General features: G+C 42.3%; 1 protein-coding gene across 1 annotated transcript in view; it reads left to right on the plus strand.

Moving 5' to 3' along the window:
- The first annotated feature begins 840 nt into the window (after positions 1-840).
- ppm1lb (protein phosphatase, Mg2+/Mn2+ dependent, 1Lb) overlaps positions 841-21,302 on the plus strand; it is a 41,002-nt gene continuing 20,540 nt past the window's right edge. The window contains exon 1 of the mRNA XM_068711777.1: positions 841-1,734. Within this exon, the coding sequence (XP_068567878.1) occupies positions 1,336-1,734 (399 nt within the window). The 5' untranslated portion in view covers positions 841-1,335. The remainder of the gene's footprint in view (positions 1,735-21,302) is intronic.

The following is a 21,302-nucleotide window of genomic DNA, read 5'->3' on the forward strand; positions in this document are numbered from 1 at the left end:
GTATTAATATGCATGAAAGCCATATTGAAAATTGCATGGTGAAAATGTTATAGTATTTTCATGGGCATTTTATTTAAATACTGCTTTATGCAATTTTGTAAAAAAAAAAGAAAAGAAGCGTTAGTGCTCTTTTAGAACTATCTGAAAACTAACTGAACTGAATTCAGTTTGGGGATTTAGATAATTTCAGTTCAAGACCTATTTTTTTTTAATGCTTTGATTAAATTAAACCACAGATGCTGGAACTCTATTTCCACTACTCCAACTGAAATCATATATATTGTAACAGCGAGCTGTGTTGGAGGGAAGGGCTCAACATTGTAATTTATTAAATATCAGTGAAATTATATATTGATTGTATAATCTCAATATGTTATAATTCAACAAGTGCAGGCTTATTCTTTTGAAAATATCATTTGATTCCAATTTTATTTGGATTTTTATCGTGTTTTTTAATGTTGTTCTAATGTCTAACACTTTGCTTGTGAAAGGTGCTCTGCAAATAAAGTTGCGTTGACTTACACATTTCTGTACTCAAATAAATGATTATGTGCAAGCTATAATTCAAAGTTTTTGTAAGACATATAAATAATTTGGCCTAACGTTATGTGGAGCAGTGGAACTCACTTATACTATGGTTGATAATGTATTCGACCATATATCACCCAGTCTTATTTGTGGGTTCTTTGTGAAGTTTTAAATGCCAAACTGGCAATCGCTAATCGCTATTGATCAATAGCGATTAACCCACACTGGCTCCGCTTGATCTCTGACTCGTTTGAGGGACATTACGAGCTGCACCTGAAGGCATCACCCTTGTTTAGTAAGTCAGCAGCAAGGAGTCGCAGCCAGTGTGGCAGCTGGGAATGTTGGGGGCTTCAACGCGGACCGCTATTTTCAGGACTGGGAACAAGCAGCGGGGCTGACCAGGAAGAGACTCTGCCCACGGCTCTCATCTAGGCAGACACACACTTTTCAATCCAAACGAGCAACCTGCGATTTGTGTACCCGGGGTGGGGGGTTGAAGTCGGTGGTCTCTGACTGCATCAGATGGTCCACGGACAGCCGGTGGGGGCTCACTGCGGGGCTGCGTGCTAGAGGGGAACCAGCAGCCGGAGCATCGGGTTTGTTTTCCCGGTCTGGGTGCGTACGCTTACGCCGTACCTCCTCCTTTAAGTGTCACTCGGTCGGTCAGTGTGATTCGTGTCCCGGGTGTGAAACGCTCGGTTTAAATGTTTCACCGCCACCAAACCACTGACACCAACGACGATGGATTGAAATCTGCGGCGGCGGCGAGCGACACACAACCTGCCGCGATTTCCTGCATGTAAATAAATGATAGAGGATACGATGACCCTGCTGTCTCTGTTAGGTCGGATCATGCGTTATTTTCTGCTCAGACCGGAGACCTTGTTCCTGCTGTGCATCAGCCTGGCTCTGTGGAGTTACTTCTTCCACACGGACGAAGTGAAGACCATCGTCAAGTCTAGCCGGGATGCGGTCAAGATGGTCAAGGGGAAAGTGGCGGAGATGATGCAGAACGAGCGGTTCGGCGGGCTGGACGTCCTGGATGCGGAGTTCTCCAAGACCTGGGAGTTCAAGAGCAACAACGTGGCCGTGTACTCCATCCAAGGCCGGCGAGACCACATGGAGGACAGGTTCGAGGTGCTCACCGACGTGGTCAACAAGAGTCACCCGTCTATATTTGGGATTTTTGATGGCCATGGAGGAGAGGTGAGTTCAAAGAGGGAAATGAAAGGCAAAATGTCGTCTTTGTCTGTCTGTGTCTCTCCTCCAGTCCATATTACTCTCTCGCTCTGTCTCTCCAACAAAATACATGTGTGTGTGTGTGTGTGTGTGTGTGTGTGTGTGTGTGTGTGTGTGTGTGTGTGTGTGTGTGTGTGTGTGTGTGCGTGCGGGTGTGTGTGTGTGGGTGTGGGTACCCAGGGGCCCCAAACTGAGCTGAAGGGGCCCCAAAGTGTCTGGACTAAGATGCCTTAAGTGATCTCCAAGTGTGTAGGCTATTTATCAGTGTTTCGTATTTACCCAAGCAGGTCTGGTTTACTGTCGACAATGTATTAAATCCACAAGTGGAGCAATCCCAAAATTGTTAAGATGAAAGTATGCTTAGGACATCAACTTTTTTAGACTATTATATTTATAAAAAGCTTAATCAAATGTCGAAAATGATATAAATGCCCATCAAAACTGATCAGAGTTGAATTACACCTGCTTCTTTTGACCAGCTGCCACAATTTTAACTTTTCAGAGGGAAAGGTTGTGTCAGCTGATGAAAGAGTGCTCTGATTACATTAGATAAATCAGTTGATTTATTATTATAACATTAGATTAGACATAATATTAATGTGGGAAGTTGTGATCAAGTTGCAGGGCCCAACAAAAAAGTAAACATGAGCTGCGGGGCCCCTGTTACAGTAACTCTCCATATTGTTTAAACAATGTGTACCTTTTTCTCTGCTGGATCTGGCCCCAGATTTGCTATATGGTTATTTGATCAAGCACAAATGAATTCAGGAATATGCAACATAAGCACAAAACTGAAATAATGAAGGTGTTTATTTTGGCACAAAGACCATTTTATAAGATGGGGCCTCAAAGTCGAGTAGTAAAGCAGGAGCCACTTTAAGTCCCTTAGTTGATATTGTGTGTTAGTTGTGCATATATAAGTTTTCAGTTGATTTAAGCAATTGGCAATGCAGCCTTGTGCATTTGTCAAGCATTTGTGGATAATTGGAGCCGGGGCCCATCCTCAACTGTGCGTAGGATCCCATAATTCCTTGCTACAGTCCTGCACACACATTCACCCACACTTAATCTGTTCTCTTCCAAAAAGGCAAGGAAACTGCATCTTATCTATTTACAGCTTAAAATCCAGCCAAAAATATCCATCTCTCATGTTTTTTTGTCCAAAACAACATTTTAGGACACAGATAGCACAGGCCCCATGGTCTAACAGGATTATAGCTGGAAGGAGGAGGATGAACTCAAACCGGTGTGCTTCAGAGGCATATATACAGCCGGCTGAGCTCAATATGAGCAAAGCAAAACTGTCTACCCCCTTTCTGCTTTCGTCAAAAGAATCTGATGAATTATCTAATGTTGTTTTTTGACACAAATGTGACAAAACAGCCCTTGAAAAGAAAAGAAATGTCGGTTAAAGGGACAAAGAGTATTTGAGATGACGCCCCAGTTTGACGAGAACATAAAAACACTGATTCATCATGAAGTCAGGGCATGCTTGAACCCTGCATTGTTTCTCAGGACAGTATTTATGCGACGGAGCTGCATAGAAAACCCCCCAAAAAAACTCAAATTGTAAGTGACAGAGTAAACCATTTTCCGCTGTCTCTTATCTTCTCGTCTCTCCTCTATATACTTCAGCTCGTACATTAAACATGAAACATTTTCTGATCAGCCTGTTCTGATTTGCTGAGGAGCTCCATGCTGTTTTTAGGGCCGACAGCGGCTGTCTTCAGTTTGACCGCTATGGTCGGATTGAGGCTGAACAATAACATGCTAAAAAAAGACATAGAGGATAACCATTCTTTTAGGGGAAATTAAATTTAAGGCCTTGTCGCTGACTGCTGCAGCTTTTGACCAAAAGTGGTCATTGGATTATTTTCCCCTGCTGGCTTTTTTTCCTCGTGCTTCTTCTCGCTGTGGAGTTGCTTTTTAGAGACCAGTGATCTAACCTGTGAGCGCTGCTACAGCTATACCACACACACACAGTTAAGAGACTAGAAGAAATAAATGGTGAATAGGAGATATATGTTTGTGTATCTGACAGAAAAACAAGTGGGAGAGCATCTATGGTGAGAGTAAGAGCAAGAAGAGAAGGTTCAGATTCTCCCATGTAGGCGAAGAGCTGTTTTATCACTGCATGTCCATGGGCAACAATTTGGTCCGTTTTCATTCCCACGCCCTCTTTTGATGTGTGTGAAATGGTTGCCAGACAGCAGCCTTCAGAAACAACTTCCTCTCTGTAGCAAATCTAGATTTATTTATTTATTTATTTGTTACCCAGGGGGCATTGGATACAGCAGAGGGATGCTGTGTGGCCCAAGGCAACACCAGGAATACTGGCTGCCTCAGCTGGCTAATTAGTGAGGTGTCAGCCGCTTCCATTTCTCTATGCACGCACGCACGCACACTCTGCTCATCCAAAGCATATAGACAGTCATTAAAGAAATGTCAGACTTGTGTCAACATCTATGTAGCATCCAAGACTGCAGCATCAACAAGTCTTTGACACTGTTTACAAAGCCTGTAATGGACAGAAATGTAATATTCACGTGAGTATGAGTGTGCCAACTAATTATAGATTCAACATAAACATCAAGAGAAGAGGTAGTGGATCCAAATGCAATTAGATCTGCAACTAACTCATTTTTTCCTATTGATTAATCTGATTATTCCCTCAAGTAATCAATTTGTTGTTTTGTCCATACAATGGTGAAAAAGCTCAACGTGACATCTTCAAATTTCTAGTTTTTTCTGACCAGCAAGCCAAAAGATATTCACTTCACTGTCACAGAAGACGAATAAAAGCAGCACATTCTCCTAATTGAGAAAGTGAAATTGGGTAATGTTTGCCATTTTTCCATTAAAATGTATGCATTTCATACAATTTTCTGATTGCATGCTTCACCCGTTTGCTTTTGTGGTTAGACAAAGCGTTTGCCTTCTTCCTTGTTATGCCATCGTATGTCACACACAGAGTTATTGTAAATGGATCTTTTGCAAGCTATGAATCTCAGCACCTGACGTAATCTCTGTATAATTAGTACTGACTGGCAAAACAATCACACGCTGTGAAAATTATGTAGGTGTGGGATATATAAAATCCCCCTCAATGCATCTTTAATGATAGACCTTTGGTGCAGTTTTAGATTTAGTGAGACGTTTTTTGGAAATACTCTTGTATGATTTCTTGCCAAGAAATAGATTAGAAGATTGGTATCAATCTCATGTCTGTGCATCCATTATGGAGCTGGAGCTGCGTGTACTGATTAAACAAACAAGGTATAACAAATAGTAGGTGGTATGTATTTTTCACTTTTGAAAGACAGGCTAGCTATTTCCCCTGCTTTGAGTCGTTAGCCTAAAATAAGATAATCTCCTCCTGGCTCTGGCTGTGTACTTAGCATGCAAACACGAGAGTGCTATCGAGCTTCTTGTCTCTTCAAGACAGCGAATGCATGTACCTCCCAAAATTTCAATCTACACCGAACCGTGTCAATCTGCGTTTGCAACATGATAGAGGGTGATTTTAATACTGTGATTCCAGCATGTTGGGAGGATAGAAAGTTAAGGAAGCCATTCAGTTTATTACCAGATACATCTTCAGTCAATGCTAAATACCATGTGGAAATATCCTTTTTTTTCTTTCTCTATGTCTCCACACACCACTTGCACACAACAGCCAAATTAAATTTTCAGGTGTTCAAAAATCAGTGTTTAATGTGAACACATCCCTTGGCGGTGTCGTATTGGATGATGGCTCAGAGAGGGGATTTATCTGTTAAATGGAGATTGATTTTTAGTGGACACATGGGAATAACCTGCATGAAAGCGATAACCCTGAGCTCTCCATCCATACAACAGCAACATACACCATTTCTTTCTCCACACTGGCATATAGAGAGTCAACCGCACGCTGCTCCTCCCTGCCTCACTGTCAGGTTGTGGCTTCAGGCGCTGCAAAATTACCTTAACTCTTACTGTAGAGTACAGAGGAGACATTCACAACAAGGCTGTTTAACTTGAGTGCGGGGGCTGCTTCTCTCTGTCTGTTTTGCCATCCTATTAGCTTTTGTTCTGTTGATTTCTTTTTCTATCACGGCTCACTCTTTCATGTAGTTTCGATCTGCGGTGTTTGTTTGTGAGTGGGTTGTGATAGATATATAGTTTCTAACTGTGTAGGAGGCGGTTGTAGAGTGCAGAGTAAAGAAGTAAGAGAAAAAACCCGCTGAAACCACAGGGACGATGACCATGTTTTAGAGGGATCCTCTGTCTTTATTCAGCTCTTAGCTTGTCCTTTGTTTTATTTTAAGGCTAAATGGCATTTAATTTTCAACTTCATTATTAATTTCTTAAAATGAACAGTCCACGAGACTTTTGAGAGCAATTGAAGCAGTGGTGCAGCATAGTTCACCTTCTTAGCCACTCCACAATGAAGGACATGTTATAGTCAGAGAGGCTGTTTTAATGTGTTCATGTGCGTGTTTACTCCAGGAGCATTGGGGTGGGTTACGTAGTTTATATACTAAGCAGTTTAAATTCCTCCAGAGTTCGCTCTCACTAGAGAGATGAAAGAAGGAGCCGGCATGTGACTAATTGCACTGTTGGCATTACAGGATTAGAGAGCAAACGAAGGGAGGGAGTGCGTGAAGACCAAGGACAGCAGTGTGTGTGAACGCATGAATATTTATGTTTGCACAGGAAGGTGCTCTGCTTCTCCTTCATGGACGTTGAGGACTCACACAGAGATGAGAGGAGCAGTTTGGTGTTGTCTGGTCTTCCTCACTGCGAGAGGCTGAAATGCCAAAGGCTTATCAGGACCAGGCACCTGCATCACACTATTTCACATCACGTCGTCAATCAGTGCCCTTAGCAAGTTCATAAAATAGACTTATCAGGCACTCATTTTGAAATAAACTGATGAATGACTGACTGATGAATAACATTTTTAGAATTGTTAAAGTGACTATAATCAATATTTTTATATGGACAATGGATCACGTGACTACTTGTATGTGAAAGGGCTTTTCGGTAGTGATGAACCAACAGAATGATCACCTGAATGTGCAGTTTCCTGCACCAACTACTGGTGAACATATTGGAGCATTTAGCACCTAAAGAGACAGATATTTCCCTCAGGCACTGGTGGAGACCAAAACGGAGCCAAAAGGAGGGTGAATATAGGACATAAGTTCATCAGGTGGTCACAAGGATGACTCCAAATGAATGCTAATGTTGCCTCATATATGCTGGATATGTAAGTAGGCAACTTTGCTAACAAGTTTGCCATACCAACTTAAAAGGTGATGGTATGTCATGCTATGTGTTTACAGCTCATTTCCACTGCCCCCGTGTGGCCTATAAATCGCTTACAAGATCTAAAATCCCTCTTATAATGTAGTTTCAGCGGCCAGCTCATTCCCTTCTATAAACCATGACATATATGACAGGTGGATTTGCTCTGCAGAATGGTGCAGTAGGGCTTCAGTCATACACTCAAGTGTCCTTGAGTGTATGACTGAATTCCTGCACTTCGACTGTACAGGGCAAAAAAAAGAGGAATTCATCTAATTAGGGATCAGCAAAATTGCTCATTACTACTGTTATCCTTCTGTGCCCTCTTCTCTCACTTGTGGCAAAAGCTGATGCTCAACATTTCAGCCCTTCCTTGATGTCAAGTGAAGCTGAAAGCGTAAAGCACACAGGAGTTCATGTTCTGCTGGAAAATACTAGTGTAGCAGAGAGGAGACCACAGAGCTTGAGGACTCTGCTGAAAAGTCTTCTGACCTTTTTGGTAATTTGTCCCCGGTGGTGAGGTTTGTTTTCCTGTCGGGGAGTGACTGAGGAGTTTAGTCACTCAGTGAAAAACGGCAAATAACTGAATGGAACTGTTGCTGTAAAGTAACCTAAGTGTTTGGCCCTGGAGTTAACATCGGTAATCTCTTCTTTTCCACAGTCATCCTTTTCCGTGAAATAAATGTCATTCAGCAATTGACTCATTTTAATGATATTTTGGGTCTTCGCCTGAAAACACCTTCTCCTCTCTTGAGATAAGAGCATTTAGGAGGTTTATGGCAATCTTTAAGATTTCAGTCCTGGTTCAATCCTAGGCTCAATCACCATTGTGTTACCTCCTTTGGCGATAGTGACTTAACAGACATTTATTTAAGTGAATATCTCTGAGGTTGCCACTTTAAGAATAACATGCCCTTCCGGTTTGATAGGCATTTGTGTCAGGATTGTGTGTGTGTGTTTGCCAACAGCATGTAGCGCCAGATAAGAGTACCTTCTTCAACCTCAGTGTGCCGTCCTTCCCTTCTCGCAGCGACTGCTCAATAATTTAACACCCTCTCTGTCAAACACATCTGCTAAAAAAAAACCCTGACTAAATATACACGCACTTCTAAGCAGAAGGAAGACACAAGGTCATCGTTCACACACGTCACATATCCCTGTGTCTGTTGGCTTTTCTGGGAGGAGGTCTTGTGTGGAAAGTTGTTTACAAAGTTTGAGCTTCACGGTGTTTAGCGTCTCTTTTTTTCCCCTGCACTTCACCCACTCCTCTCCCAGTGGGGCTTGAAAGAGCTGACGTGGTGCTGAAATGAGGGTTTGGTAATGGAGCTGTTGTGTTGGTTGCCAAATCCCCCCACTGTCACCCCACATCACCCTGATTTCGCATTTCACATATTCCCCCCCCTCCATGTCCTCTTCTCTCTTTGGGGGTTGGCAGTGACTGAATGGCCCATGTCAACCTGCCACCCCCCCCCATTATAGCATCTCCCCAGACCACACTTTGTCGACTTGCCTCGGCTGCTTGCCACACTCAGTCGCCCCATGTGATGTGTTCCCGATTAAGCTGCCAAACATGCTGGTTGTGTTGGAAGTGTAGGTTTAAAATCCAATTCTAGACGTTGCAAAACTCCAAGTATGGCTCTGAATGCATAATGCTCGCCTACAGCACTGTATTTGTCCAAAGCAGTGCTATTAGGTTGTACAGTCTTATGTGTGTTTTTGGTTTGTAGCTGATTAGCAGTCTCTAAATCTAAATCAAATCACATGGCTGGAATTGACTGGGCTGCATGGTCTAAGCTACACTTTGTTTTGAAACAGGGACATTCTTCATGTTGAAGGCAGTTATGTAAAATGCTGAAATGAAAGAATGCATGTGTTCTTCTTTTGAGGATCACTTATAATTTTAATCTGACTATAGGAGCCCTAAATCTGTATGCCAACGCCGGCTCCACAATTGTTTGTTTGTCTGTGCGTGATTGAGAAAATAGATGAGTCAGTTGGAGTTTGCCCGCTCGCTGTCTTGGCAGTGAAGGACAGCAGGAGAAGAATGTTGGCTGAGAAAAGGTAGCAAGTCACAGCTGTTCAGAGTTAGTGACATTGGTGCGACTGTGTGCGCAAAGAGACTGGGCCGGGATTTTTGTCATGATCACAGTTGTGGCTCTTCCTCACATCTCGCTGGCCAGATGGGCCTGTGTGTAGGGCAGGTGCATCCTGGGAAACGGAAACAGGCCCCCTGGTTGTGTCGGTTTGTCTCTTATCACCGTCCACGTCCACAAGTTGGACATACCCCTTTTGAAACATTTTAGATTAAGTTCTCTCGGATATTTCTCTCGGATATTTTCACGATAGTTTTTCTGTCGTGAGTTACTCTGAATGTACGATTCTACTCTCACGTGGTAAATGTTATTGCATTTATATACAGCGCCTTGCTGGTCCTTCGACCACTCAAAGTGCTTTTCACAACATTCAGACATTCAAACAGGCTCACCAGGATGTCATCTAATCATTCACAGCACACTCGCTCACCAATGGCAAAGCCTTCGGGAGCATGTTGGGGTTCAGTATCTTGCCCAAGGCGATTTGACGTGTGGACTTGAGTAGTCGGGGATTGAACAGCAGATCTTCCGATTAGTGGATGAAGCGTTAAACATTTGCATTCTGGAGCTGATCTGCCACACACATGTGCTGCACACTTCCAGACATCGATCCATCCAGACAGGAGGAATGCAGCCAATATGAATGTTTGATATTTGCACATGGTTTCTATTCACTGTGAGCTACAAATCTTGAAATATACTCTGCGCTGAACCAACCCTGAGCCAGGTTGTCTTTAATTCACACTGTAACGAAGGCTCACGGGATAAGAAGGCATCAGACTCCACAGCATGTCATTAATTTGTGCTTGTGATTAAAATTGGGAGGTAGAGGGATCTTGTGTGTGTGTGTGTGTGTGTGTGTGTGTGTGTGTGTGTGTGTGCATTCTTAGGCAGAGTATGTGTGATTGTTTGTGTACCAGGGTATTGCTGGATCATTGCCATGTACCGCTGATTATGGCCCTTTGCGATTTATGACCTTTAGAGCTCTTTCATCCTGTTGTTTTCCTCTGTGGTTCCCCCTTTTTTTTCAGGGCACTTATTAAGAAGGGTAGTGTCGGGGCAGTCTAACACTGGTGAGGCTTTCTGAACCATCTGGTGTGTAAGGGTTAGCTAAAGTTCTTGGTTCTAAGGAGAAAACAGAAGAGGTTGGAGAGAAAATGAAAAATACAAAAACAGGGATAAAGAAGCAGATTGAGAGTAATTTGCAAACAGATTGCAGACGAATTCCACATGTTCATCAGGGTAACTGCAATAAATAAACTTAATCTACTACACTTAATCTTACACATTTTAAATTGATTCCAATCTGGATGTATCCAACCTTTTGTTTGTAATCCTGATCCATGTCAACAGTGGCTAAAGGCCACAACTAGCAGACTGAGTGTAAACCCCGCTCTTAGCCTATTACTGACTGGGACGTGGCTATCAACTGGCTGCCAAAGCTTAATGTTTGAGGCCTCCGGAGGTATCGTTGGCCTCATTCAGAAAATTGGAAATGGGTTGTTCGCATGCTCTGACCCCAGTGATATAACTGCTCTCACACACATTGGCACTAGGCATTTGCTGATATGACTTTTTTTTTGTTCAGTAATCTTAAAATTATCATTGTGCTGTATCTCAATTCATACCATAGTTAATGCTAACATGGAATTAAAATATACAGTACATATATGGCTGATGAGATGAATCAGAATACATATTTTTAACCATGCTGTAAAACGTATGTATAACTCAATACCATTCATCTTACTAAAAGGTAAAACCAACCAAAGAAAACATTTTGGCCATTTAAAAATGAAAAGGACTAATTTTGACAAAACAACCTTTGCAAAACCAGGTTTTTCTAGTAGTAGAGCCTCAGAAGTTGATCCTTTGCAATAAAGTAAGTCAAACAGCATTGCATCTGAAAATAAGGCGCAGCCAACAATCATTTTCATTACTGATTAATTGCCAGTTATTTTCTTGATTAACTGCTTGGCTATAAAATGTCAGAAAAACAGTCAAAAATGCAAATGTCCATCCGAGATGACATCCTCACATTGTTCATTGTATTTGACCAAAACTCCAAAATATTAATTTTAAAATCATATAAGATAGAGAAAAGCATCCAATTTGGAGAATACATTAATCGACTCATCGTTTCAAATTTTTCCAATATAGCAATGGCAGATTATTGCGCTCAATATTAGTGATAAACAGATTTATTGGTCGGCCGATTAACAAAAATTGTTTGCAGACACACCTGCAGTCAGCCTGCTCCCTTATTTTTTATTTATGTAAGTGTAGAAATTGAAGATAATGAATGCTGCTGTTAAGTGCACTAACATTAATACTTGGGATGGAAAAAATTGATCCAGCATGAGAGGTACCCGTCTTATATTCTTAGCAGGCAATTCATGGGGGCAGTGGTGTTTTTTTAAATATTATATAGATACAATTTATTTAGTAAATACAGTTTGTATTTAAAATAACGGTAACAGTACACAGACAATAAATTCAGTTAAATCAGATGCAAATAAAGAAAAAAAAGATGCATTATATATGAGCCAATCGGCCGCCCCTGATCTTTAAATATAAGCATTGGCCATTGAAAAACCCATATTGGTCACCACTACTAAAAATGGTTGGAATTATATTGGAATAATGTGTTGATGTGATAACTTCAAGCCACCACAGACATTGGTGCACTATTCATCAGGACAACAGATCCAGCGTGTTGGTAAATGGGTCTCTTTTAAAGGAGCTCTGCGGTATGCGTGTCTGTGTGCTGAGGGTCACAGACTGGTGATGGTTCGGGATGGATGGGAAGTTTAGAGGCAGATGAGCAGGGTTGGTAATTGATTAGTGTGGTGCAGAGGAAGCTTACGGTGATTTGAGCTAATGCTAACAGCTCAAGGCTCTTAGGACGCCTGCTCTCTTCCTGTGAGCGTCTCTAAGCCGAGGCTAAAAGGAATAGGAGAGGAGACAGCGGGGCAGATTAGATTTACACTAATCCCACTGGGGAGATTGGGACTATACGTTTTCTCTATGGATTCACTTTATTTCCCCCCCCACTCCCACTCCCACTTGTCTGTATTTATTTATTTCCCCAATGAAGCCCTCTTTCCCTTTTCAATATTTTTAGATTCCCCCTTCCTTCTAGTGCATCCGTTTACACATCCAGTACCTGTATGCATTTGTTATCCTGTGAGTGAGAAGTCTGTATGTTTCCCTCTTCCCGAGTTGGTTTAATAAGCTTATCCAGCAGCAGAGCTGGCAGCTATTCTTACAGCTGCTCAGAGGAGGAGAGATGCTTCATTGAGGGTGAGAAGAGAGGAAAACGATGGGATGGATGATAAGTGCCCTCATTCGGGTCAGGAGAGAGGAGGGCAGGGGTGGTGGGGAGACCAAGAGGGGAGGAGAGGGATTGATAAAGCAGTCCATGAAAAAAATTGGTAGTGGATAGTGGAAGAGGGGGCTTAAAGCTGTTGTTAGGAGGTGGAGAAAAGGCAGGAAAGAAAGAAGTCATGTCTTTCAGAGGAGATGGGGATAAAAACTGATGCCGAAAAGCAACGCCTCGCAAATGGCCTCAAAATTTTCTAGACTTGCAGCACAACTCGTGTTAGACAGACATAACTGTAACTGTACAATACGCTATGAGTTAGTTTGTGTTTGAAGTCCCATAGGATTTTTTTTTTCTCCATCTTTTGATCATAAGTCTGTCAGACTAAAGGCCACGGCACCATGGGGCAGTTCCTCCTCCCCCGAAAAAAGCATGACATACTTTTCCACCTCTTTCTTCTTTTTTTTTCATCTTCTCTCTCACACTTGCTCTCTGTCTCTGTTGACCTTTTCTCTACAGTATTGTTTCTGTTTTCTCTCTTTCTCCTCTCCTACCTCTTCATCCACTCCCCTTCCTTCTGCCTTACTTACTTATCTCTTCTCTCCTTTCTCTCCTTCTGATCGCTTTTGTCCTCAGAAATCAAAATCTGTCGTTCTGTGTCCAGGTCAGTATTGTCAAGGGACTGCAATCGGAGATGTGTGAGGAACAGTGAAGGACACACAGACACACACATCTGATTGGACTATTAAACTACACAGGCTTTTAGGTTTTGATCTACATCACGTACTGTTCCTGGTGGGGTAAAATGTTAATAGTAGGCCGACTGTCAGAATTTAGTTTTACAGATTTACAGGTTTTTGCCAGAGGTGTCTTGATTTGGTTGTTGTGCCGTTTATAGAATAAGAAGTCTTTCCAGTTTACCCCATTCCTTTTCTTCATGTCTTCTTTGACCTTTTGCTCTATTACCTTATATGTCTCTCTCTCATCCTCGCCATATCCATTCTCCCCCCTTCTCCTTTTCTACCTCTGTCTCCCCCACCCTCCTCACCCTACCCGCAGAGTCACCTTATCTCTCTGCAGTCTGTCTGACTTATTTATCACTGCTCTGAAATATTAAAGAGCCTGCTGCCTCCAGTCCTGAGGGGAGTCCACGACTTTTACTTACAACAGACATGCACGTGCAAACACACACACACACACACACACACACACACACACACACACACACACACACACACACACACACACACACACACACACACACAACCACAACCTAACTCATATTGTCTTCTGAAGATGGCAAATGCTCTGCAGCAGTACACAATTCACAAACTACTTGTCATCTCCTGGTTCTTACAGACTGATCACAGAGTGTGCTCCTTTGGGACCCTGTAGAGGCATTTATACTGTCAGGAACACTGTTGACATGTCAGTTCCATGACACCCGTTAACATTAGCTTGTCTTGCAAAAGAAAGAAGTCCTGAAACAATTAGAAAATTGTCCGGAAATTGGTTGGCAGCTATTTTGGTAATTGTTTCAATAAATCTTTTAAGCATAAAGACCAAAACGTCTCTGGGACTAGCTTCTCATGTGTGAGGATGTGCTGCTTCTCTCTGTTGTATATCATTGTAAACAGACTATCTTTGTGCTATGGACTGTTGGTCTGACAAAGCAAGACACTCGAAAACACTTTGGACTGTGGGAAACTGTCACTGACATTTTCTTTTGCTATTTTAGAGCCCAAAGGAATAATCAATTAATTGAGAAAATATTTAGCAGCATTGATTATGAAACTAGTCTTGACTGAGCTACTAGCAGCACAACAGTTACTCTAGCTGCTCGATGGTGGCTGAAGACTTAATTGATGTGATAGTGAGAAAATATTTAGCTTCTCATTCAATATTAATTATATCGTTCCACAAGAAGTTAGGGCCTCAATAGCTATTTTCACCTCTTTTTGTCTTGAAAGAGTACCCTACTTAAGTATTGTTAAACTAAGTCAAGTCAATTCTACTTTTCCAGCCCAAAATCACAAAGTGCTTTACAAGCTGTATAACATACAGTATATTTAGACACTCGGTTCAGATGAGGAAAAAATTCCCTTTTTAAAGAGGAAAAAGTTTCCCATAAAGTTGGGAGACCTGCGCGAGGGGATTTAAAAAAACAAAAGACTCGAAAAAATGGATGCAGCAAAGGCTGAGATATCCTTCTTCTATTCTTAGCAGGCAGTCCCTTGGGGGGGCAGTGGTGTGTATGGCTGGAAATAGTGAGCAGGCCAAAGTGGAGTGGGTCTGCTGCTCCATGATGGTGCAGCACCTGCTCTGGAAACTGGGCTGCCTTGGAGACCCGTGGCCAGACGCCTGCTGGCTCTGCCTCGGTGCCCGCAGCCCTTCCTCGCAGTCACCACACGGGCACCACAACAAATGTACAAGCTGTCAAGGGCTTGCAAAACCAAAAGTGAACAAAAATGATTAGAAGCATTTTTAATCCAAAGTAATTCCCAACGTGGGCAAGCTTATTCAGCGTATAAGCGTCTATTCAATTAATTAGCTGGACCATACTGAAAGCAGAGTTGTTGGACGCATTCCACGTAAAGCTTATGAACGTGGCCAGTCCAGATGCCCACGGTGTAGTTCTGAGCTGTGATGGGCAGCGTTTGGGATTGTTTTGGAAAGTGGGCACTGGGTTTGGTCTTTGGCTACACATCCTGTCCTCATTATGTTGTATGGGAACTTGAACCGTGACGGAGCAGCGTGTGTCATCATCACTGCCTCATCATCTGTCTTTATGCTGTTTACCGCTTAGATCACTTTGACCTGAGGGAGTACATTAGGTATAACTATGGGAAAGTGAACATCAGTGGGTCAACGAGCCAATGAGAATTTAGTTTTGCTTCCAGACAGAAACTGACTTAGGTCCAGTCAGTGCCTTGTAGATTGAAGACCAGTGTTGGAAGACACACTGATCAGAAATGTCTTTTTCCGACATCCATTACACTCAGCCAGTATGGGAAGGAACAAGCCTGTCAAACAAACTGATATTATGCAGGATCTACCTCTGTCGCTGTCCTTGTATCTCACATCCAGTCCTATTCTACTGTTTTGTTCCTTCATTCATAGTTTCATCATGCAAAGCCTTGTCCCCATACACACTCCACCATCCACCTCGTATCCAGTCCATTGAATCTAATCAATGTTGTGATTGATGAAGGTCCCACAAAGTGATGCGCACACACACACACACACACACACACTCTCTCTCTCTCTCTCTCTCTCTCTCTCTCTCTCTCTCTCTCTCTCTCTCTCTCTCTCTCTCTCTCTCTCTCTCTCTCTCTCTCTCTCTCTCAAAAGCCTGTATTTTTGTCAGCAAGCTTTAGGAGAACAGCGGCAGTGGATGGAGTAGATGAGTATTGATTTTTATGAATGTCTGTATATGTTTATCAGCTAGTGCAGTTTGGTTTTGCTCTATGACACACACCAAACAGGCTTTGCATTGATCGCTGTATATTTTCCTCTCTGATGAATGGAAACGCAGAGTGGTTGAGATGCCAGGAGGCCAGTGTTTGGACTAGTAAAGGAAAGACAAATCTTCAGCAGTGCATATCACTGAATCCTCAGGAGGACACAGGTTAGGATTAGTATTGGCTAACCTTGTGATGAACTCCGGGTGTGTTTACCCACGCTAATCAAACCGAGAGAAGAGTCAGGCAGTTTGTAATTAACGCGATAAATGCAACATCTGCCCCCAGAGTGACAGCAATAGAAAGTGGGTGAGGTTAAGAAAAAGGAGGCGGATATAAATGGAAGCACCGGAATAAGCAAGTCAGGAAGTAAGCTGGTGTAGGAGGTAACGTGAAGGTTTTAGATGGCGGTAATAATCCAGATGACACCAGCAGAGTGCAGCACTATTAAAATGAAAAACCATCAATCTATTTACACTTGCATCCCCTGCAAAACAAATCAGCAGAAATCCAGGCGTCGCACTGTTCCTTATTTATGGGTGCCCCAATTATGGGCCTGCCGCTGCTCAACACACTGTATGTGTATATGGAAATTAGGTGCATGCACATGTGAAATATAGTGTACTTACTTTGCACCATATGCCCACCGTTGGGTTACTTTTCATGTGTGCAATGTTGCTTAATTGAAAGAGTTCTTGTGCCAATGAAGCCAGCTGTATGGAGATGAGAGCAGTCGTGAATGGGTGGACACAGGAAGGGATGAATGGAGTCCAGGAAGCTGTCGACTCAGGATGGTGGAAGCGGCCCTTGGCAGAGTGTGCTGCAATGTGCCTCGTGGTGGCGAGAGTCTTTCAGAATGTCAACCACTGCGACGACGCAATCTGCCTTTCAATAATGTTCAGGTGTTTGTATTGATAACAGGGACGTTGTATTTAGAGCTGAAATGATAAGTCGATCAATCTATTAGTCGACATACAGATAATGATTTGGTTACACTTTCGGATAAGCAATTAATTGTTTGTCTGTGCTGTGATATACCTGTACATAAAATTGATCTTCACTGCAAACCAGACGGACCATAATGCATCTTTTTTGGCTGTCTGTTGGTCAATATTGAAGGCATGATCATCTTGTTGGAATGGTCAATGAGCATTTCTGTGTTTATGTTCAGTGTGGGCACCCATTGATCGAACCATAGAGTCGGTGTGAGCGCAGATTTGTCGCTTCAGAAAGGATGATTCAAATGTAAAGTTAGAGTTCACGAAACATTCAGTATTAATTAAATACTGGTTTCTGCCCAGCTTTATGCCACAGTTATATGTTGTCTCTATTTGATGTAGATGCCTACTCGGATTGGTCCAAGCGTTCACCTCTGGCAGGAAGACGTGATAGTGGGGAGAGGAGGAGCTGGAGGAACAGAAAGCTTCCGCGTGTCTACTCCAATATGTAGCCTTCCTTCTTTCCTATCTCTCCATTTCTCTTTTGCACATAGTGAAGGTATTGTGCTGTAATAAAACACACAAACACAAAAGAGGTGGTAATCTGTAAACGGAACACTTGGTTAGCTTTCCTCTCAAAGTGCAGCTTTGGTATTAACACTGGAAATTCTCTTATCTCACTTTCGCCCCTTTAATCTTGAGTTTCCTCTGTAGATCTAACTGGAAATGCAAGCTTTGTACTCCGTCTCTATTTATTTCACTTTCATTTTCTTGCCATGCTTTTCATTGCCTTTTCTGTCTTGATAAGAGCAGAGGATGTATCAAGAGAGGAGGAGGAGGAGGAGGGGAGCAGTGAAAGAAAGGTAGAGTTTTAAGTTCAGAATGGTCTTTATCAAGGCCACATGCATGATCACCCCTTCAATTAAAGCTGAGGAATGTGAGGCAGAAAAGAACAAGGACAAGGTTTCACTGAGGCCGTGTGATACGATATCACTATGTTGATGTGCATTGTGCTGGCAGTGAAGCGGATATAAATGTAAAATGGTATTTCAGATCAGAGGAGCTGTACGAGTGCATGGCTTCATGCAAGTGTGAGAGAGAGAGAGAGAGAGAGAGAGAGAGAGAGAGAGAGAGAGAGAGAGACGAAGCACGGGAGCAATGAGCCGTAAAGACGTAGGAGAGAAAGTCGGTGAGCGGAGATGACGAATGCACAATGACAGAGGTCTCTCCACCACCAGCACCTTAATAGCTTCCCACCCACAAAAGATGTGGGAGATTCATACTCCCATTCCAATGAAGTTGACAACATCAGTGTCCTCAACTGAAAGTGCAATGATGGTGAGTCTTTGTGGACAAATGTAGCTTCTGAATTATTTACTGAGTTCTTTATCAGATTGGATTCGAGCTAATTTAGTCTTTAGTGGCTGAAGAAGGGCATCTAAGGACTATTTGTGTGTGTGTGTGTGTGTGTGTGTGTGTGTGTGTGTGTGTGTGTGTGTGTGTGTGTGTGTGTGTGTGTGTGTGTGTGTGTGTGTGTGTGTGTGTGCGTGTGTGTGTGTGCGTGTGTGTGCACATTTACAGGTTTCAGCCTCCTCGGTGAGGGTGCTCAAACATGAAAAGGCATTGAGACAGATGTGATTAATCTACCAGGAGATCCGCTGCACCAATTACTCAACCAGGAAATGATTGATAAGCGGCTTCAATCACAGCAGGAAGGAGACCGAGATGTACTTCTTCTTAGACATCCATGCGTGCGCGCGTGCGTGCACGTGCATGGAATGACAGACAGACACTGACATGGTCCATTAGCTTATGGTGAAACACGCTGCTGTGGCAGCTCTCAACAGTTCAGTGGTGACATAATGTATGTGCATGTGGAAGGTTGGCGTTGTTTAGGAACGCATCACCATTGTGTGTGTGTGTGTGTGTGTGTGTGTGTGTGTGTGTGTGTGTGCGTGCGAGAAGAGAGGGGGCTGCTGAAGCTTGCCACTCTGACTAGTGAATGAATATTCATGGAGTTGATATATCGGTGTCTGCCAGAGAACACATGCCTCCAGATCGCAGGAATACAAATAAGAACACTTGCCAAGTGTGTGTGTGTGATCTGTGTGTGGGCGCAGAGGGAGATTATAGGCCCCTGAGTGCATGAGCAATTGGGAGGGTGCAAGACTGAGATTGGTGTGTGTGTGTGTGTGTGTGTGTGTGTGTGTGTGTGTGTGTGTGTGTGTGTGTGTGTGTGTGTGTGTGTGTGTGTGTGTGTGTGTGTGTGTGTGTCAGAAAGAGAAAGAGGCGTAGCTGATATTTACTTAGCTCTTATCCTCTAGGCTTTTTGTGCCCCACATTCAAAAGAGGGAGAGGAACACCCTCTTGCTTTATGAAACTTTTGCCTGCCATCCTCACACCTCTGTGTCCATCATTATGTTACAGCCTACTGTTTGTTTGGAGCACATGGATAAAGTAAGCTCTATGTGTGACAGTACAGTGGAATAGGAGATGAAAGACTGAAACATCACTGTTAAGAATTAAACAAAACGTCCAATCGCACAAGAGTATCCAAAGATAGGTCGTACAATTTCAGTACAGATACACTATTTATCTATTGAATTACCAGAAAACATATTGTATTGTGATATACATCATTATTGAGATATGAAATAACCTTTATCAAGATAAAAGATTTTGGCCATATCGCCCAGCCCTATTACACTGTCACAGTGTTATCAATAAAGATCAATTGATTTAAAGAATAAATTCCCATTTTGTTCCTTGTCAAGTCTTAAAACAATACTCATATGTACATCTATAGGATTATTGGTCGCTCTAATCATTCTCACTCTCTGACTGCGAAAAGATCTTGAATGAAAGACATGGTGGCAAAATCTACAGTTCAGTGAAATTCCCTCTAAAGTTCAGCTGAAGCTACTATGAGGATTCAGCAGTCTCAGTTAGACAAATCAAGTGGGCATCGACAGAAGTTACTGTCTTTTTAGTTCAAAATCCTAACTTTGGGATACAGTTTTGCACACAATGGAGACTGTGGATTTTGTCGAATTAGGAAGGGATCTTTTCAGAACCAGCATGGACAGGAGGAATGAAAACAGCCATGTGATGAATGGTTAAATGGTACATAGACTTACACTTGGACCTCTCAGCCCAAGAGAAGAGCAAGGTTCCCAATCAAGAATTATGAGCTTTATTGGCAAGGAACTTATTTTAAAGGTCTCTGCAAATACAGTAAGAGGTTGCCTGTCAATACTAAAAGACTGAAACAAAGTAAGAAAACACAAGACAAAAACAGCTAAAAAAACAGACAGCTTGAAAAATGAGAAGACAGCATTTTAACTCTGCATGTAAAGAGTTTTGCTGCTGATTAGTATAATATAAATAAACTCCCTCAGGTTTTCCTTTTCTGCAAGGCAAAAGGAAGACTGATGACAAGTAATTGTCAGCAGTATACTCCACACACACACACACACACACACACACACACACACACACACACATTGTGCAGGGGTGTGTGTATAAATAGACCAGAGGTAGGTGTTTGGGGTCTGAAGGATAAGTGAAATTCTAATAGATGCCAAAGGACGAGCCTATGGAGACACCAAGCATCTATATTTCATTAGTGTCTTAATCACTTTCTCTTCTCTTACTTGTAGCTATAGATCAGCACTTTCCAGTATTGGATTCAAAACCTATTATGTACAAATGTGTTTCACATACTTTTCACATACTATTCTCTCTTGGGTTAGGGTTAGAAAAAATCTGACCCCATTTATTATCTCAGGAATATATAACGCTCTTTGTCCACCATACAAGACAAGAAATCCTTCAACTGTTACTTTAAATTACTTTGTAATTTGGTGTTCTCTCTTTCAAATAATCGAGCCACTTAACTGTCCATTAATGACAGGAAATAGCAGACTTTGGGATTCTCTTTACTTCGGAAATATTAATGGTTTGTGAGAGTGCCATTTAACAATATAACGGGCACGCAACAGTAGTAATCCTGGACAGTCATAAGCCACAGAACAGCGCATTACCCATTGTAAATAAACAGAACATATTCCAGCGATGTAATCCATCAAATCACACTTCAGGATGTTATTTTATCAATGATTTCCAAAAAAATTGTGTATGCAAAAGTAGCCGACAGAAGTACACCGCACCATAAACTCCAGCTGATGTGGCCGTGAGAAACCTTTCACTTCTCTCTTGCAACAATCTGAGACTATCATTATTATATCGGCCATTAAAAATGCAATCGGTCAACCTGTACTTTAAATAGTGCTGGCTCTGTCCTCAGCACAAGGACAACTGTGAGCTGAGGGATATCTGAGAAGTGCTTCACCAAACCCTCCGAGTCCTAAACACAAGCAGTCATCATTCTAGCCTTACGTCCGTTCATTTATGAAAACTGCAACTGTGCAAA

Source organism: Cebidichthys violaceus, unplaced genomic scaffold, assembly GCF_023349555.1.
Source record: "Cebidichthys violaceus isolate CVI_PGR_0920_01 unplaced genomic scaffold, fCebVio1.0.p SCAF_1, whole genome shotgun sequence".
NCBI lineage: Eukaryota > Metazoa > Chordata > Actinopteri > Perciformes > Stichaeidae > Cebidichthys > Cebidichthys violaceus.